Source organism: Pocillopora damicornis, chromosome 2 (genome assembly GCF_964200805.1).
Source record: "Pocillopora damicornis chromosome 2, jaPocDami1.2, whole genome shotgun sequence".
Lineage (NCBI taxonomy): Eukaryota > Metazoa > Cnidaria > Anthozoa > Scleractinia > Pocilloporidae > Pocillopora > Pocillopora damicornis.
The window spans coordinates 30,498,675-30,514,956 of NC_142671.1; the positions used below are offsets into that span (position 1 = coordinate 30,498,675).

General features: G+C 35.4%; 2 protein-coding genes across 5 annotated transcripts in view; both read left to right on the forward strand.

The window, feature by feature from the left end:
* The first annotated feature begins 221 nt into the window (after positions 1 to 221).
* Positions 222 to 9,202, forward strand: LOC149050808 (extended synaptotagmin-2-A-like). 4 transcript variants are annotated; one of them, XM_089198357.1, is made up of 12 exons: positions 222 to 363; positions 1,142 to 1,203; positions 3,469 to 3,551; positions 3,816 to 3,882; positions 4,520 to 4,575; positions 4,729 to 4,846; positions 5,241 to 5,315; positions 5,746 to 5,816; positions 5,906 to 6,003; positions 6,112 to 6,160; positions 7,571 to 7,978; positions 8,615 to 9,202. In XM_089198357.1, exons 2-7 carry the CDS (start codon positions 1,159 to 1,161, stop codon positions 5,274 to 5,276), a joined length of 405 nt encoding a protein of 134 aa, XP_089054483.1. In that variant the 5' UTR covers positions 222 to 363; positions 1,142 to 1,158; the 3' UTR covers positions 5,277 to 5,315; positions 5,746 to 5,816; positions 5,906 to 6,003; positions 6,112 to 6,160; positions 7,571 to 7,978; positions 8,615 to 9,202. The 4 variants fall into 4 exon arrangements, with proteins under 4 accessions (XP_089054483.1, XP_089054481.1, XP_089054484.1 ...); XM_089198355.1 differs by having other exon boundaries at positions 7,571 to 9,202; XM_089198358.1 differs by lacking the exon at positions 5,241 to 5,315 and having other exon boundaries at positions 7,571 to 9,202.
* Positions 9,203 to 13,376: 4,174 nt separating this feature from the next.
* Positions 13,377 to 16,282, forward strand: part of LOC149050809 (uncharacterized) — a 51,301-nt gene continuing 48,395 nt past the window's right edge. The window contains exons 1-3 of the mRNA XM_089198359.1: positions 13,377 to 13,578; positions 14,518 to 14,847; positions 14,925 to 15,176. Of these exons, the coding sequence (XP_089054485.1) occupies positions 13,545 to 13,578; positions 14,518 to 14,847; positions 14,925 to 15,176 (616 nt within the window). The 5' untranslated portion in view covers positions 13,377 to 13,544. The remainder of the gene's footprint in view (positions 13,579 to 14,517; positions 14,848 to 14,924; positions 15,177 to 16,282) is intronic.

The following is a 16,282-nucleotide window of genomic DNA, read 5'->3' on the forward strand; positions in this document are numbered from 1 at the left end:
CAAAAACAATCAAGCTGGAACAAAGACAAAAGCTGATAAAAGTGACAATAGTAAGTACTATTATAATTGTAAGATAATAAATAGGTAGTCAGGTTTGGTGAATTTTAAGAGTGTAATAGCTGTATTAATATGGCCAACTTACTGTAATTACAGGAAAAGGAAAGTGGAAAGGGAGCATGCCTGTATGTGTCCTCAGCAAAAAGTTCAGATTCAACAATTATCATCAAGAAGCTGGAGACTATCAGGATTTACTGTTAACAAGGAATCAAGCATTGCATTAACTTCAAAGTTATGCGCCTCTGTGAGGATGGCTCTTATTGTGTTGGAAGACTGTGAAGAAAACAATTTCATTGAGACTATCAAGTAAGTATCCCTTTTGTTTGTAAGTCTTTCCATTCTTAAAGATTTCAATGTGAGTGGTCAAGTAAAGTTTGACGATTAAATGCATGATAATGTATACATGAAAAAATTATGCACTTATTGGCTGAGAACAAGTGCATTTTTCATGCAGCACAAGTGCAAAGTTGTAACACAAGTGCATATTATAAATCATGACAGGACGGATAATGCATGCACTGTAAGTACCTCCCGTTGTTCCATACAAAGCCTTAGAAAAGTTTTCTAAGGCTTTGTATGGGACAACGGTAGGTACTTACAGTCCACGCGTTTTTCCGTCCTGTCATGGTATGCTGTTAAAATTGTGAATAAGTGCTACACGTGTACAAATTGCACTTGCCTTAGGCACTCTTGCAATTATGTTGTCTTTGAAAAATTTACTTGTGCTTATTATCACCAAATTGTGTTGAAAAGTTATTACCCGAACAGGATTCCTTTAAAATGCTGTATGGATTACATGCAGCTGCATGAATTAGCATCGCAAAGATTTCATTTTGTGGATTGTGGACAATAACTGACAATGAATGTAAATTTCAGGGTAATTTTCACTGGCTTTTTGAAGCTTTAGCTATAAGTTCTCTCTGAATATTTTGTTCCATTTCTCTCCACCACAATATGTCACTGTACACGTATTTTGCTTGCTTCCCAAAAACTGCTGAAGATTCTTTCTTCCGTAGACAGTCATGGCCTCAATGGCTGTTTCAGTGAATATACTTGGTCATCATAGCCTTTTTTGTCTCAACAGATCATCAAAGGCATGCAATGAGCACAAACCCATTGTATTTATTTCCTCTGGACCCCTGTCAGGTAAACCTGTTCCTTTCTCCCTGGTTACTTATATCACCATGGTAACTGGCCAAAGTAGCTTCCTCTTATTCTTTATGAAGGGTTAAGACCATTTATATAAGTTCTTTGAGACAGAGCCAACCTCCTTGACTATTGGTATAAGAAGAGGCTCTGTAGAAGTGTAGGCAGTTGTTAAAACTAATGAAAGTGAAATGTGATCATCGCAGTAAATTTTCCAATTTAAGCAATTGGAAAGAAGAAGCCTGAAAAAAAAAAAAAAAAAAAATCAGGGCTTCAACGGGATTCGAACCCGTGACCTCCGCGATACCGGTGCGATGCTCTACCAACTGAGCTATGAAGCCACACATTGGAAGCGAGGTCAATTTATTGAGTTCATATCTTCCCGTGCAGTGAAATGATGTGAAGTTTATATGAAATAATTCATATTTGTACTGTGGTTGTAGATGAAAGTGAAATGTGATCATCGCAGTAAATTTTCCAATTTAAGCAATTGGAAAGAAGAAGCCTGAAAAAAAAAAAAAAAAAATTTTTGAGAAAAAGAGGGTGGTCAAAAATCTATTGTTTATTGTACCTGTAATGATGAACCTACGTCATTGTGGCTTTACAGGTCTGTGATTTTCCATCTCCTCATTTTTTCCTGACATCTTGCATGAGTTAATAGTCAGTAGTGAATGATAGAAAAGTGTGATATATTGCATGCCTAATGAAAAAACAACTATACAAAGTTAAGTGCATGTAGACACAACTTAATGTTGCATTGCATACATATTTATGGTCAAGAAGGGCAAACCCACCTTTTTTTTTTGTTTTTTTTTACTGATTTTCTTATTCTTAATGAGTTAAAGATTTTATCATGGTGATTTATTGCAACAATGATTGCTTATCACTGGTTCTTTAGCATTAAAATAAGAGCTCAAAATTAATAGAAGGTTAATCCCTTTTACAAAGTTTAAATTTCTGATTGTGTTCTTCAAAGTTTGCCTGGAAAGCATTTAAATGTAAATTGGCCAATTTGTCTGATTGAATATTTAATTTAACTAAAATAGAGATTGAGAAACTGAATTTTTAGTTGTGTTCTTCAGGAATTAAACGTCTTCCCCTCAAATTTTAAATTGAAAGGCTGAAATGTTAATTTCTCTGGCTTTTGGAATATCTCACTTAATTATCTTTTTCAACAAGTTTTATCATATTCAGTTCAAAATCCCAGAGCATGTTTCTGTTCTCTTGAACACTTTCTTGTAGACAAAGAGACTTATATGTAAGAATGTGTGTTATTTATAAACTGTGTGATGTAGAAAATGAATTTGAGATAAAACTAAATGAACCTAGATTAAGAAAAATTCTTTAAAAATGAAGAATTTGCAATAAATTAGAACAAATAACAGATTTTCTCTGTGATATTGATTGCCGCTCAATCTATAACAGTTCTGTAAGCACTTTCCTTGAAGATTATAGTCACCTTAGTTTACATTTTCATTCCAAGAGAACTCATGAATTGGCATGATTTATTTCATGTGAACCAACTGGAAAAAAGAAGAGCATTCATTGTCTTTCTTTTAAAAGACATTAATTTACTTAACATATTTCCATGCAGTAGATCGCTAGAACTCTGAATCATGACATTAAAAATTGGTTGAGCTGCATGAAGTTTTTTCTGGGCTCATCAAGGCAAGAAAGTAAACAGAACATACATCTAATCATAAGCTACCCCCTCCCCCCTTCCTTAGATATAAGCACCTCTCTAGCTTTTCTTATTTTAGTAATAAGCAGGAAGCCATGCTGTTGTAAATTGGACATTATTATTTTCATTAAAGAAGGGCAAAGACAAGCTTCAGGGAGATCGAAGTCTGAACTTCCTTTTTGTTATGTTCTAGTTTTGTTTGTGTTGTTAGTTTTTAATTTAAGTTTTTTCTAAATGTATTGAAATTAATTCAATTTATTAATGCAATACATATTTTGATCAGTGCTGCTAGAGCTTGTGCTTTTTCTGTTCTGGTTAATTTAGACCTTGTCTGATATTACGTTGTGTTTATATGGCCCTTCATTTATAAGCCCTCCTAAAACCCCATACAAAGTTAGACATGGTTTGATGCTACTCTGGTTTACAGATTTAATGAATGTAACCGAAGAAGTTACAACTCATAGACCCAACGTTTCGACACTCCTGTCTAGTGCCTTCATCAGGGGTGATCTTAATGCTGCAACAAGAGGTCCTTTTATATGATCACTAATTAGCGGCCTCTTTTTCTGATGAGGTGTAAATAGGCATCAGGAAGCAAACCATCATCATCACAATTTAAGGGAGCCTGGGCAGAGTTAATATGCCAAGCGTCCAAACAAAGGCACAGGTGGTAACGCTGATTAGTGGTGATAATTTTAGAATTATCTCACCCAATTGTATGGATAGTTAGGCATGTGTGCTCTGATAGATTGCCTCAGCTTTAACATTGTTTGTATTTTTTGGTTTTACACCAAATTCTCAGTGCTAAAAGGATATGAAATGTTTAGCAAACAGTGTGAAAATTTAAATTTGATCTCAGAATTTTGAAAAGATAGCAAATTTTTTTTTCAAAATTTTCTAATTTCTGTTTTTATTGTCATTGCTTTAATAGTTATACTGGGGATTCAGACTTTGCGTTATCTGTCAAGGGTGTCAGTGTTGGCATTGAAGATCTCCAGGTATATTGTACATTGTATTTATTACAAACTGAACATTTTACCTGCACGAGTTGTTTGAAACTGGAATTCTCATTTACTATCCTGCTGTTTTCTTATGTTTTTTTTTTCATCCCATTCAGCTTTGTGGAAGTCTGCATGTGATTTTGTGCCCTCTCATTCCAACTGTTCCTCCTCCTGTGGGTGGGGTGTCAGTCTTCTTTCTTATCAGACCGATAAGGCGAAAGTTAATTGAAACACAAATTTTTGACAAGAAAAGTTGTTTTTTAGGTTGTCAATACTTTATTACATACTGAATCAGGTTGGATATTTAACAAAATTTGATACATTCCATTTTTCAGTAGGTCTGTTTAGTTACAGACCACAGATGTCAAACTGTGGTAAGAAAAAAAAAGTGGCACTTAAGTTGCAGCTGAGTGTCACTGACGTGTCACCACATTTTGTCATTATCTGTGATCTATTACTGACTAGACAGACTGACTAACAAGGAATCCAATTGTTTTATATTACAAGGAAGTAAAATGTTGTTCATGGTGATATAATCTATGCCTCTGTCCTCAGATAGATTGAAAGTAAGATCCAATCAAATTGGGTGTATGATTCAGCTTATTGTAAATTGTGTTTGTTTTATTCTTTACAGGACATAGACTTTGACTTAACAAACGTGGCAAATATTCTTGATATTCCTAGTCTGAGGTATGCTTCACCCTTCAAAAAACTCACATGGGCAACAGTAGATATATTTAACATATGATGAACCATAAGTTGTAGTAAAGTACACATGATTTGTGAATTAAACTAATCTGGATTAGAGGTGATGTGAGGTTCTCTAACTTCCCTTTTTTTCAGCGACATGATCCTTAGAGTAATATGTGATGTTGTGGAGGGATTTGTGGTTCTCCCAAACAGGATCACAGTTCCTTTGACTGACATTGATCCGTATGAACTAAAATACCCCTTGCCTGATGTGAGTGACTTGTACTTATCATTGGAATTTTCTTTCTGCAAATTGTCTTTTATTGTGCCTCAAGACATGTTTAAAACAATTATTTAAACTTGAATAACTCAGTAGTACTGAGTACACCAAGTGCACAAATAAGTGAAGTTTTTAACCCTTTCACTCCCAAAATCTAATTAGTAATTCTCCTTACTATCTGCCATACAATTCTTATGATGTTAGTTCAGAGAATTTAGTATTGGATCAACTAATAATCCAATGGTTGACATTCTTCTCTATTTTCATCACCTACCTGCTTGATATTGTATTGATATTGTAAGAAGAAATTCTGTCTTGGTCACTTGTGGGAGTGAAAGGATTAAAGGTTTTTGACGGTTGATTTTGCTTTCTCTTGTCACTCCAGGGTGTCCTTCACATTGAAGTCCTGAAAGCTAAATAGCTGACTTAATCAAGAAAGACATTGTTATCATTTCTAAAGGTTCTTCAGATCCAAATGTCATTCTCAGAGATATGTGTCAAAGCTTATGGAGATTACTGTATGAGCTAAAGACATGAAACAGCCCTTACTGACCAGCAGTAATAATTGTATCCAAGTGTCTTTTGGTCTTTGTGTCACTGAAAATTTTCTTCCTCAGTTTCATGGAAATTGAATCATACTTTAAGTCAGAACTCCTCTGAAAATTCTACTTCTGTGTAAACTTTTTTAATTGTTTATTCTGAATTAAATAGAACCAGCAATCAATGAGGCATACATTTATTAATTATTAAGTCATTTTTTTGGATTTCTCATTTGCTTTGCCTCCATGAGGAGATAAATTTACTGGGACAAAATCATTGTTTTAGAGCACCAATGAGTATCTTACTGTATGTGCACCATAGCTCATGATGATATTTCTTTCTGTTGCCAGTGGGAGCCAAGACATTCTGCATAAAGACAAAGGACAACACAGTGAATCCAATATGTAATGAAGTGTTCAAGGTAAAGATTTTGATGGGTTTGTGGTTCCTAGTCCATACTTTAAACATGGGATATTTCATTTCTGATTGTTTTGTTTCTGATTGTTTTAGTGAAGGCCTTTGTGGACAACTCACATGGTCAGAAATTATGAAGATTGGTGTCTTTAATGAAGACAAAGAATCTGATGATGAATCTCTTGGAACATACAGTACGTCATCATCCAAACATGAGATAGTAGAAAGCAACTCATATCTCCAGTTTTTACATGTATGTGACTGTTTTGATGTTGACAAATTATGTTTTGATGTTTCCTTAGTGTTGAGGCTGACATTGGTACAATTGTCCAACAAGGCAATGTTGAATTGGTAAGTTGCAAATCTTTTGCTAACTAAAGAGTTGTATGTCATATTCAATAACTGGTGTTGGGAACCTTTTTTGAACACCGTGTGATTTGATATAGCATCTAGAGCAATTTTAAATTGATTGTTGGATTAAAGCAACCCAGGACTGCACTGCCCTTGCAAAATGGATTCTGGAATTCTTAAGAATTCTTAGGAATAAAGGTGTGAATTTTCACGGTAAATTCCCAACCATAACAAATCTAGTTCTAAAAACCTAGAAATTCCTAGAAATTCCCAGAAATTCTCAGAAATTCCAAGTTTGCAGCCAAAAGGACTTGGAATTCCTAGGAAATCCAACTCAGCACCTATGACTTTACCTGAAAAGCTGTAAATTTAAAAAATTCCTAGGGATTTCTACGAATTTTCAGGAATTTGTAGGTATGTTTATGAATTACTGGGAATTTTATGCAAAAATTTGAGGCTAATTATATAAAATAAATACTTAAAATTAAAAACCCCCAGCTAAAATTCAAGTATTCAATCAATTTATTTACTAACTTAATTAAGGTTTATGTGTAAAATAACTTTGATTAATTATTAACATCAACATGTAGTAATATTAGGATGAAATTTGATTTACTTTTCTTTTCTTGAAAACTTCATACAGATTAATCCCCAATTACAGCTATTCATATAAAATAGTCCTAATCAATCATTAAATTTGGTTTGACACAAATTATAAATAAAATCTGTTGATTCTTTTCCATAAAATACAATATCTTAAATGATATTTGAAAACCAAGCATTCTTGGGAGTGAAGGGGTTAATTACAGTTAAATAAAATTGATTTTTTAAATAAAATCTTGTCGTAACTGTAACAATAAATTAGAATGAAGTTATCCCAAACTGCAAACTTAGCTGCTGTTTTATCCGAGGCGGCTCGTGGAAGGTCGACATACCATCTTTCTTCACGTGTCCATTGAAGAGAGTCGCCTGGGAAACTGAAAACTGATTCAAAATGGCTTTTTAAACGTTCCAGTTTCGTCTCATCACACGGAGGACTGCAGATTGCTGACCTCACCTTTTAGTAAAGGAAGAAGCCTAACAGGCAGCGCGCCCTTGAGGCTCTGACCGCTCCACGTGATCGGGTGGGCGTGCGCAGACGGGAGGGAAACAGTTCCATGCCCTCTCTGGCAGACATTAGAGGGGTTTTAAGAAAACCACAACTGCAACGGCAACGGGAACGTCACTAAACAAAAGGTTTAATGAGTAGAACAATGGCTTTGCACGTGCGTTGTAAATTTTTGTAAATTTCTCTGCGTCCTCTGCAAAACTACAACGTGAAATCACCAAGCGTTGTTTGGAGAACGTGAACGACGACGGTTAATTTTTTTAAATTTCAATTTCTAATTTAACGCCGTGTTCCTCATTCAGTTTCGTTATAGGTTTGACTGCGAAAAACAAACTAAATGACTTTAGAGTAACGCGAGATTCGTAGGTAAAATAAAGGTCCACTTTTTAACTGACGTTGTCCACGGCATCGCCGTCGTCGTTTCTTAAACTCGCTATTGTTCATGTGTGGCACAAACTGCAATTTGAACAGTAAATTAGCGAACTGTGGCACAGGAAGCCAGTTTGTGGTGGTTTTTGTTAAGGAAGAAACACGTTTAAGTACATCGAGTGAGTCTGTGAGTTTTAGTCTTTCTAAATCTCTGTCTTTTGGGATCAATCAACAAGTGTTCGTCAACAAAGTGAGAGTAAAGTGATTCTAAAATAACGTGATCTTATAATATCCTCAGAGTTATTTCGCCTCCAAGTGCTCTAATTACGGGGCGTACTTAGGTAATGAAAGTTTTGTTTAAAAACAACTGAAAATTGGCAGACTCTTTTGTAGAAATGAAAAATAAAAGAAAAACAAACAAACCAAAGCATCCGAACACGGCGAACCACGTTGGGAAGGGAGGGGAGGTGGGGTGTCGTTATAGGTGCGCGATGTGCGCTAACTCCCAACCGTTATCCAGTTTCTTACACCTTTTCTTGACAGGATTTCAACTAAGAAATCCATCTCAGCCATTTGGATTCAAATCACGCCTTCAAATCATTCCTCGTTTTGTATGTAACATTTATATCATGCTATAGAAATGCAGCCGATCAAGAACATCTACGTGTACTTTGGAGGCTTTGGAGGCCGTTGTAAATACCGCGGTCAGTTTGACAGCGGTTTTTAGTAATGTTTCCTGGAAATCCTCACCGGCTCCAATTACCCGTCGAAAACAAGATGCCTAGTGCAACGGTTCCCTACCTTCCGTTTCCCTTTTTTTTTTTCGGGAGGGGGGGGGGGGGGAAGAGGAGAGAGAGTACGGCTACACGTAGGCTAGGGCTCGTCCTATCGAAAACCTCAATTTAACGAATTTGCGGAAAAACAACCAATCGTTATATCGAGGGATGGTTGATGACTTTTTTTTTTTTCTTTTGTAGTGTGACGTCGCGCTACCCAGCATTTCGGGATCGGAACGATGACTGTAAATAACATTTGGGCTGTAATGTCTACATGAAGCTGCAGTACGCTGCACAGGTCTGTACATAGCTACAGCACCTTGTTTTTAAAGCACGGAGGACAAATTTCAGTGGAACAAGGGTATCAGACAGGAAATTCCTGCCACAAACACTTTCAACTACAAGATGCCTTCAAGTGACTTATAAGAGACAAAGAGGATAAAGCGGATCTGTAGTTTTGTTGATAGTGTCAGTGTCGGCATTCGTGGGATTTATGATAATCACAAATCTCGTTATTTTGTCATTGCGTTACTGGCCATCTTAGAATTTTCTATCATACTGACGCATATGTACGTGGTGGCCATTAAGTAATTGCGTTACTGGCTTTATTATGGTCGGTAATAGTATATACCATCCAACAAACTAAGTGGCTTCAAGAAATGCTCGTATGTAAAGACGAACGAAATTACGAATTTCGCCGTTATCTTAACGCCGTCGGCATTTATAATGAGCTGTTAACTGTGACGTTGTTCTACTGTTATAGAATTGAAGGATTCTGATTCTTGTTGGTCTGCTTCGCGTTTGTCTTTTGTCATGTGTTTAAGTTTGTTCGTTATATCGGGGTATATTATACGTTTGGGCTTCTGGATTGTATTCGTTATACAAGGATTTCGTTATATCGAGGTTCTTTCCTATACATTTTACTGTAACTTTGGTCGGGCTGAAGACTATCGTTCGTTATATCGAAGAATTCGTCGAAGTTTGTAAAATCGAGGTTCCACTGCGCTTTAAGTTGCATCAGGTCCCAGAGACCAGTGGAATTCTGGTTGCATGGTTCTTCTGGCTCATACTAAACTTAACTGAGTGTATTTTTTAGGGGAGAGGGATATGTCAGATGGTACGAGCACATCCTCTCACTTTTACTTTACTTCCCTTTTTTTGAAGTGAAGTTGCAATTAATTTTGTCACAAAACAACAAAATTCTCACACAATAAATTATCTTGGAGACACTTTGCTAACATGTATTGAAGTAGGTGAATTTTGTCTTCTTTACACATAAAAATTAGAATAACAATGATATAGCAGTTGTCCATTTTTTAATCTATTTTTTCAGGTTTGATTGTTTACTGTGCAATAATACCAGCTTAAGCTTTTGTTTCTTTGTTCAAGGAAATTTAATAGAATAAACCATTGAACTTTTTTGTAATAAGTACATCAACAAAAAAACAAAATATGCTTCGTTGACATCCTTCAAAGGTTTCTCCCAAAGATAAGATCATGATGGAAAAATTCCTTTGTTATTCAAATTCTAACCAAACAGATGGAAGTAAAAGATGATTGTCCAATTTTGTTTACTACAGTTTTGAATATTTAATTTTAAGGATAACGGCCGCCTGATAGTATCAACGAACTTGGAGGATTAGTTAACAACAAACTTAACTGCTAAATCTTGAAAAATAAAAAATAATATATCTGAGTTTTAAGATTATTCTGAATGGAGATGTGCATTATATATCATAGCCACAGTACTTATTTACTGTGGCTACAAACTGATGACTGGGTTGAATTTTGTTTTGTGTTCTTTGAAATGTTCACATGTTCAACTTTCCTAGAACTATTTTCTATGGCATCATGTAGGTATTTGACTATTTTAACCCTGGTCTTGTAGACTTAATTATTTTAGCCCAAACTAGTAAATTTAAAAAAGCATTATAGATACATAAACAACCCAAAGTGAATTTAAAATGAGACAGTCTCATTGAGCAGCTTTAAACATCTGTGTGGGCTTTTTTTATCAACTGATTTGAGAATAGATTGAGTTTTGCGTTGGAAAATCTGGCGACGTTATCTAAGCATGCATTCCTCAAAAGAAGGCCGGGAGACAATCGCATGATATTTTTTAGCAGTAAACAGAAGTCCACTTTTATGATATACGGTGGATGTATTTTTTTGTCTCAATAACCAAAGAATTTTCGTTTTGCAATTGTATATTTATATGGTTTTGTAATTGGTTGTTAAAAGGAAAAGTTCCTTTAAGAGAACCTCTTGACTATACCTTTAGACCCCTACTCTCGTCATTCGTTATTTCCAAGTATTCCTTGCCCCTCCCCCGCCCTCTATCAATAAAATTATAGCTATTCAGCCAAACAATTCACGGTTTTTTAGTGTCCAATTTTCCCTCGGAAAGTTGTGATTAAAATTCTCAAGTCTCGGCTGCTTATGCTCATGGAAAAGCTCTCTTTTTCTTTGTGTCTTTGTAGTATGTCCTCGCGTCCTCTCATGACTGAGATGGTCCCGTTTTGCAGATAACACTGTGGCATTTTGGGAAAGATTCAAAATTTACTAATATTTCTAATGAGTAAGGAGTAAAGAACAACTCGGAGAGCCTTGACATCAGTCAAACTAGGAGCAAAATAACCAGCTGAGACAAACAATTCCCTCTAAAGTTTCTCATTCACTTCCTTGCGTTCAGCTGAACACAGAGATACGCGCATGCGTACACTTAAATAAATTTTAGTCAATTTTCAACAATTTAAAATTGTCAACAAGCCTGATTTCAATATGAAATGTCCTATTAAGCTAATCAAAATTGAGAAAGTTGGGCAAACAATAATAACTGAATTCTGCGTCAAGTTCTTCGGTAGGAGAGGAAGTGCAACAAAATATGTGAATATTTCAGTGGCATCTTTCACGGCCTCCCAAAGTCTTCATGCAAATAAAAAAGGGAAATTGACGATTCTCAATCGGCTTTTTCTTAATTTATTTTTCGGGTACTTTTAACTTAGTGATTTTAAATTTTATTAAAATTTCGTGGGTACTTAATTTTTCGATTTTGTGGAGACGATATTTAACGGGGTTTTATTTTCGCGATTTCAAAAGGCAAATATAAAAAAGGGGCATTAAATTTCAAGACTCAGACGTTCTCAGTTTCATTTCGATTTTCAACCTGTGACCTTTTGACGGCCGCACGAGATACATCCTAAGGAATTTTTACGAATTAAGAGAGCGATAGCGATAAAGATGAAGATGTGAGGTAGATTCTCAGCACCATATGCGAAATCCTCGCAAATGAACTTCATTTCGCAACAGAAGATAAAAAATAGAAGTTACCAGTACATAAGACCGGTTAATGATTTAACTATTTGTTAACACATATCCTCTAGATTTTGTTGTTATTAAATGTTGATAACTTTTTCAGTGATTTGAATCTTCTATAGGGAAATAATTAAATTGCGCGCGTTTAGATTCCGCGTGCGTTTTTATGTGCAGATCTTCAATTATAACAAATGGTGCTCGGGTGCTTATTTTCTTCAATATAGATTTAGATAATGTAGCGTAATAACAAGTTTCAGCAAATTTACTGGGACAACAGGATTAATAAACAAGCGGTTAAAATACAGACGAGCGCATGAATACACAGAGGCACAAAAGAATTATATATAACATTGTTAACATGCTTTTTGATTGTGTTATCTTTGAATTCGCTCTCGTTAAAGTTAAAACGTTTTTGTCGTTATTAGGGTCATTTAGTTCGTTCCTTTTTTTTTTCTCGTCAACTTTATTTATTTATTTATTCATTTAATCTTTATTTATACACGGTAAAAAAAATTCATCAGGTACAAAAAAATTCCATTACAATGACTAATGTCCTAAGAATCTAAAAATCCTTATCCTAACATTATATTAAATTACAACAATGTGCCACTTAAAAACCTGATTTCCGTGGATGCCGTGTTTAAAAATTATGATAAAGAAGGCGTTTAAATTGGTTTAATGAACCAGACTCTTTAATGTTACAGGGAAAGCTATTCCAAAGGGTTGCGCCGCTATAACTAAAACTGTTTTTCAAGTTGTTAGTCCTTGGAAAGAGGACAACAAGTTTGTTTACCAAGCCTATTTTTAATATAATATTACTGTTTCTTTCATATAACTTACAATAATATTAAAGGTTAGTCTTGCATGTTAACAGTGCTTAACTTAAGACATCGAGTCTTGCAATCGATTTTCGGTTTCAAAATTAAAGGTATAAATGTTTTTATTTACAAAGTACGACGAAGGATTGGCGGGTTTTAAAACTTCCTTTCCAAAATAAGAATGAGACATTTGAAATGTTAACTATTAAACAAAGAGGAAATGACCATAGGTACTAGAGGCTGACTTCATTTTGTGAAAGATTTTCTCCTCTGAAAAAATGAGTTACGTTATTATTTTGCCATAACTAGTGCGAACACTATCTTTTTTATCTTTTTTGTTCCTCAATTCAGCTTTGTTAAACACATTGAAAAATTCTTCTTCAGAGGCTACCTGAGATAAAAATATGTCGAGCCTCCACTTGAGCAACTTACGTATAACCACACCAGCTTGAAACATCTGTTAGGGTTTTATTGATGTATACGTGAATAAAATATTTGTTGTGTTGGTAAATGCGACTGCAGCATAAAAACACTTAAGCGGAGAAAGGAAAGAAACACTATTCAGGTAATCTTGTAGCTTTTTTGTGTTATAACTGTTGATGAAATTAATTTAAGTAGAGTCTTATGCTACACTACCGGAGAAAAATGAAAGGGAAAAAAAAAAAAACGAGGATAAGAGAACATAACGCTTTGTGTCGTTATGTGAGCAACTGACTTCTTAATAAAATTGTGACGACGATGAATTTTCATTTCATTTGCCGACGCAACTTTTCACAAAGAACACTGATGGAATACTACTAGAATTGGGTAGGTGTGACACAATGATAAAAGAGCAGTCAATGGAAATATGCCGGATGTTGCTATAAGGTCGAAGCCGATGATGATACTGGATCGGAACGTTTACAACGTATAGATATGCTGAGGTGCTGAGTAGAGGCTCACAGATAAGATAGATTTGAATTTATTTTTATTCTCATTTGCTTTTCTTTCTAGGAAAGATGTCTAACATGTGGACTTTCTCTTTTGTTTTGGGTAAGTCGGTTGCGCCTGTTTAAGACGTGTGGTTTTCACGAGCGAGCGTGAGACACCCTTGAGTAGTTTTGGTTGTGAGAAAATTTGTAAGAAAATTTTTAGGCAAAGATTATTCTCATCTGCCGAGGGTAAGCTTGGATCAATTCTATCGGTAGAATGGTTCAAAATAAGCAGTGTTCGAGGTGAGTATTCTGTCAGCAAGTTCACGTAAAAATATGGGCAAAACTAAGTGAAATCAGTAACATTATTTATACGCAGAACAGTTGTAGGAAAGTTCAGTGAAATTCATTGGCTCTAAATACAAATAATTTGTTGTTATACCTTGATAATTTCTCGTTTTGTTTTACAGTGTTAATGCCTTTTAGCAGCTCCTTCATTTTGATTATTACGACTCAGCAAAGAAATGTTATTGTGCTAAGTTTGAGGAATCTATATGCTCCATAAATTGGTTATAATTAGCGCTACATTTTAGGCCAAGGTTATCATCCACATTTGTGAAAATACTAACTGAAGGAACGATCTTTTTAGGCCACCGAGGGTAATTAAAAGCGTAATTTAAGAGTCTTGGTAAAAATTTCAAGCAAACTATGCAATTTTACCGATGAGCATTGCAGTCTGGCAGTTTAGACTATTATGCGAACGGAAGCTATCCAAGCCCAACCAAGGGCTATTCATAACAGTTCTTGACAAAAAACATCGTTATTTACGTAAAGTTTATGTGTGAAATCCATGCTTACCACATAGATGACTGGGAACATTTGACTCTTGTAGCACAGCATGAATCAGTTGTTTATTATTGACGTAGGAATTTTGAGTCTACATTATCGTTTACGCGCACGATAACGGAGGCTTAAAAAAACGAGATAGACAGTCATTAATGAACTAACTGTGCAAATTATGTATATTTATTCCTCTGTGAAATTATGATCTTTGTTACAGTTGCAATAATCGCGGAAGTATACTCCCGATACATCCCAGACTTTGATACAACCTACCGTCCTCAAGTAGAAAAAGGGCAATATGTGGAAATAGAATTGGGGCTATGGATGGACCCTGACTCACCTAGAGCACCTTGTGCTGATGAGGAATATCTTGAGATCCGTGATGGGTATAATCAGTCTGGAAATCTTTTGGGTGTATTTTGTGGAAGATACGTTCCTCGCATTAAACTACGTTCCAGTGGAAAGAACATGTGGTTGAAATTTTCATCTGGCCATGGATACGTGCTAACGTACAATACCTATGAGGGAAAAGTACTAAATGTAACAGGTAAATATTTGTTAGGTTTAGACGTTATTATTTTCTCATTGGTATAGTTTATTCATGTCTTATTGTGTTTTTCCCAGTCCCTACTAACCTAGAAAAGGTCGCAAAAACTCAGTTTGTCCTGCTCAATCATTCATCATCTCTGTGGTGCCCGGCGGAAGGTGGACCAGCTCCCCGCATTGTTTGGAGAAAGAATGGCGCTGTTGTGCAAAACAGCACTAGTGTGCGACTTCAAATCAACGTCACTGAAGAAGAAAGAAATACAAATTACAGCTGCGAAGTGGACGACCATGGCCTGTTTAAGAGGAAAAACATCAGTCTGGTTGTTGAGAGTAAGTCTCAAGTTACTTCTCTACTTCAATGGGATCTCAGTTGTTGTGTATGCTTTTGGAAAACCTTATTCTTTGTCTTAAGTGGATTTTAGGAATTTTTGGTTTTAGAATAGAACCTTCAATAATTTTATTCAAGGGTAACCTAAAAAGTCACATTTATGAAGTAAAACACAAAATAACTAAGTTTCTTTTTTTTTAATTATTAAAAGATTAGTTTTCATGCTTTTGCTGTTAGAAAATTATTAATTGACTCGATCGACCGCTGCAAGGATATTGAAAAGCGTTGCGTCTAAGAGGGTGGCGTTCATTCATTGTACCATAACAAAGAGACGACTTGTTTACAAGAATTGCGTCTGTTTAGTTGCCACTGTTTTGTCTTTCAACAAACAACGTTGATTTTCTTTTCTAGGGTACCATCTTGTCACAATTGATTGCGCTCGCCTTGCTCTAAGCAGATTATTTATTGAATACATTCTGGTGCAGTGTTTTCTTATAAACATTGTGAAAGAAGTCTTGAGACAACGAAGTTGTAGCAGCCGTTCTATCTAACTTAGCAGCCATAGAAGGAATAGAAGGGGCCTCGCGTTTAAAATTGTACTGGAAGTCAGATATGCAATCTGTTACCATTATGAGGGGGAATGGTAAACCAATTAGGAAGAACTCCATAGTGCGGCTTTGTCTAAGAAATTTATCATGTCTTGATCTTTCTCCACGTTAGAGAGAGGATCAAACCAGGTCTCAAATAATGTATTCCTCTGACCATTATTAATTGATTTATATAAATTAAAAAAAGGAAAAAAGTTGAATTGTTGTATAAATTTTTTTCATCCGTTGATCAAGCTGTGAAACTAATCCAAATAACATTGAAAATAGGGAACTGATTTTCCCTTTCTCACTTGACAAAGCGTTTTTAAAATAATACTGTCTGCAATCGATCTGTATTTGACGATTTTCGCTGTGATGCCATTCAAAACTGTACTGTTCAAACTATTGAATACTCGCAAAATCGTTCAGAATGGATAGAGACACAACTAGCAAAAGTGGCAAGGCGACGTCAGTGCAGGTTTTCCCTTGAGCTCAAATGTAGCCACCAGAAAGTGATACAA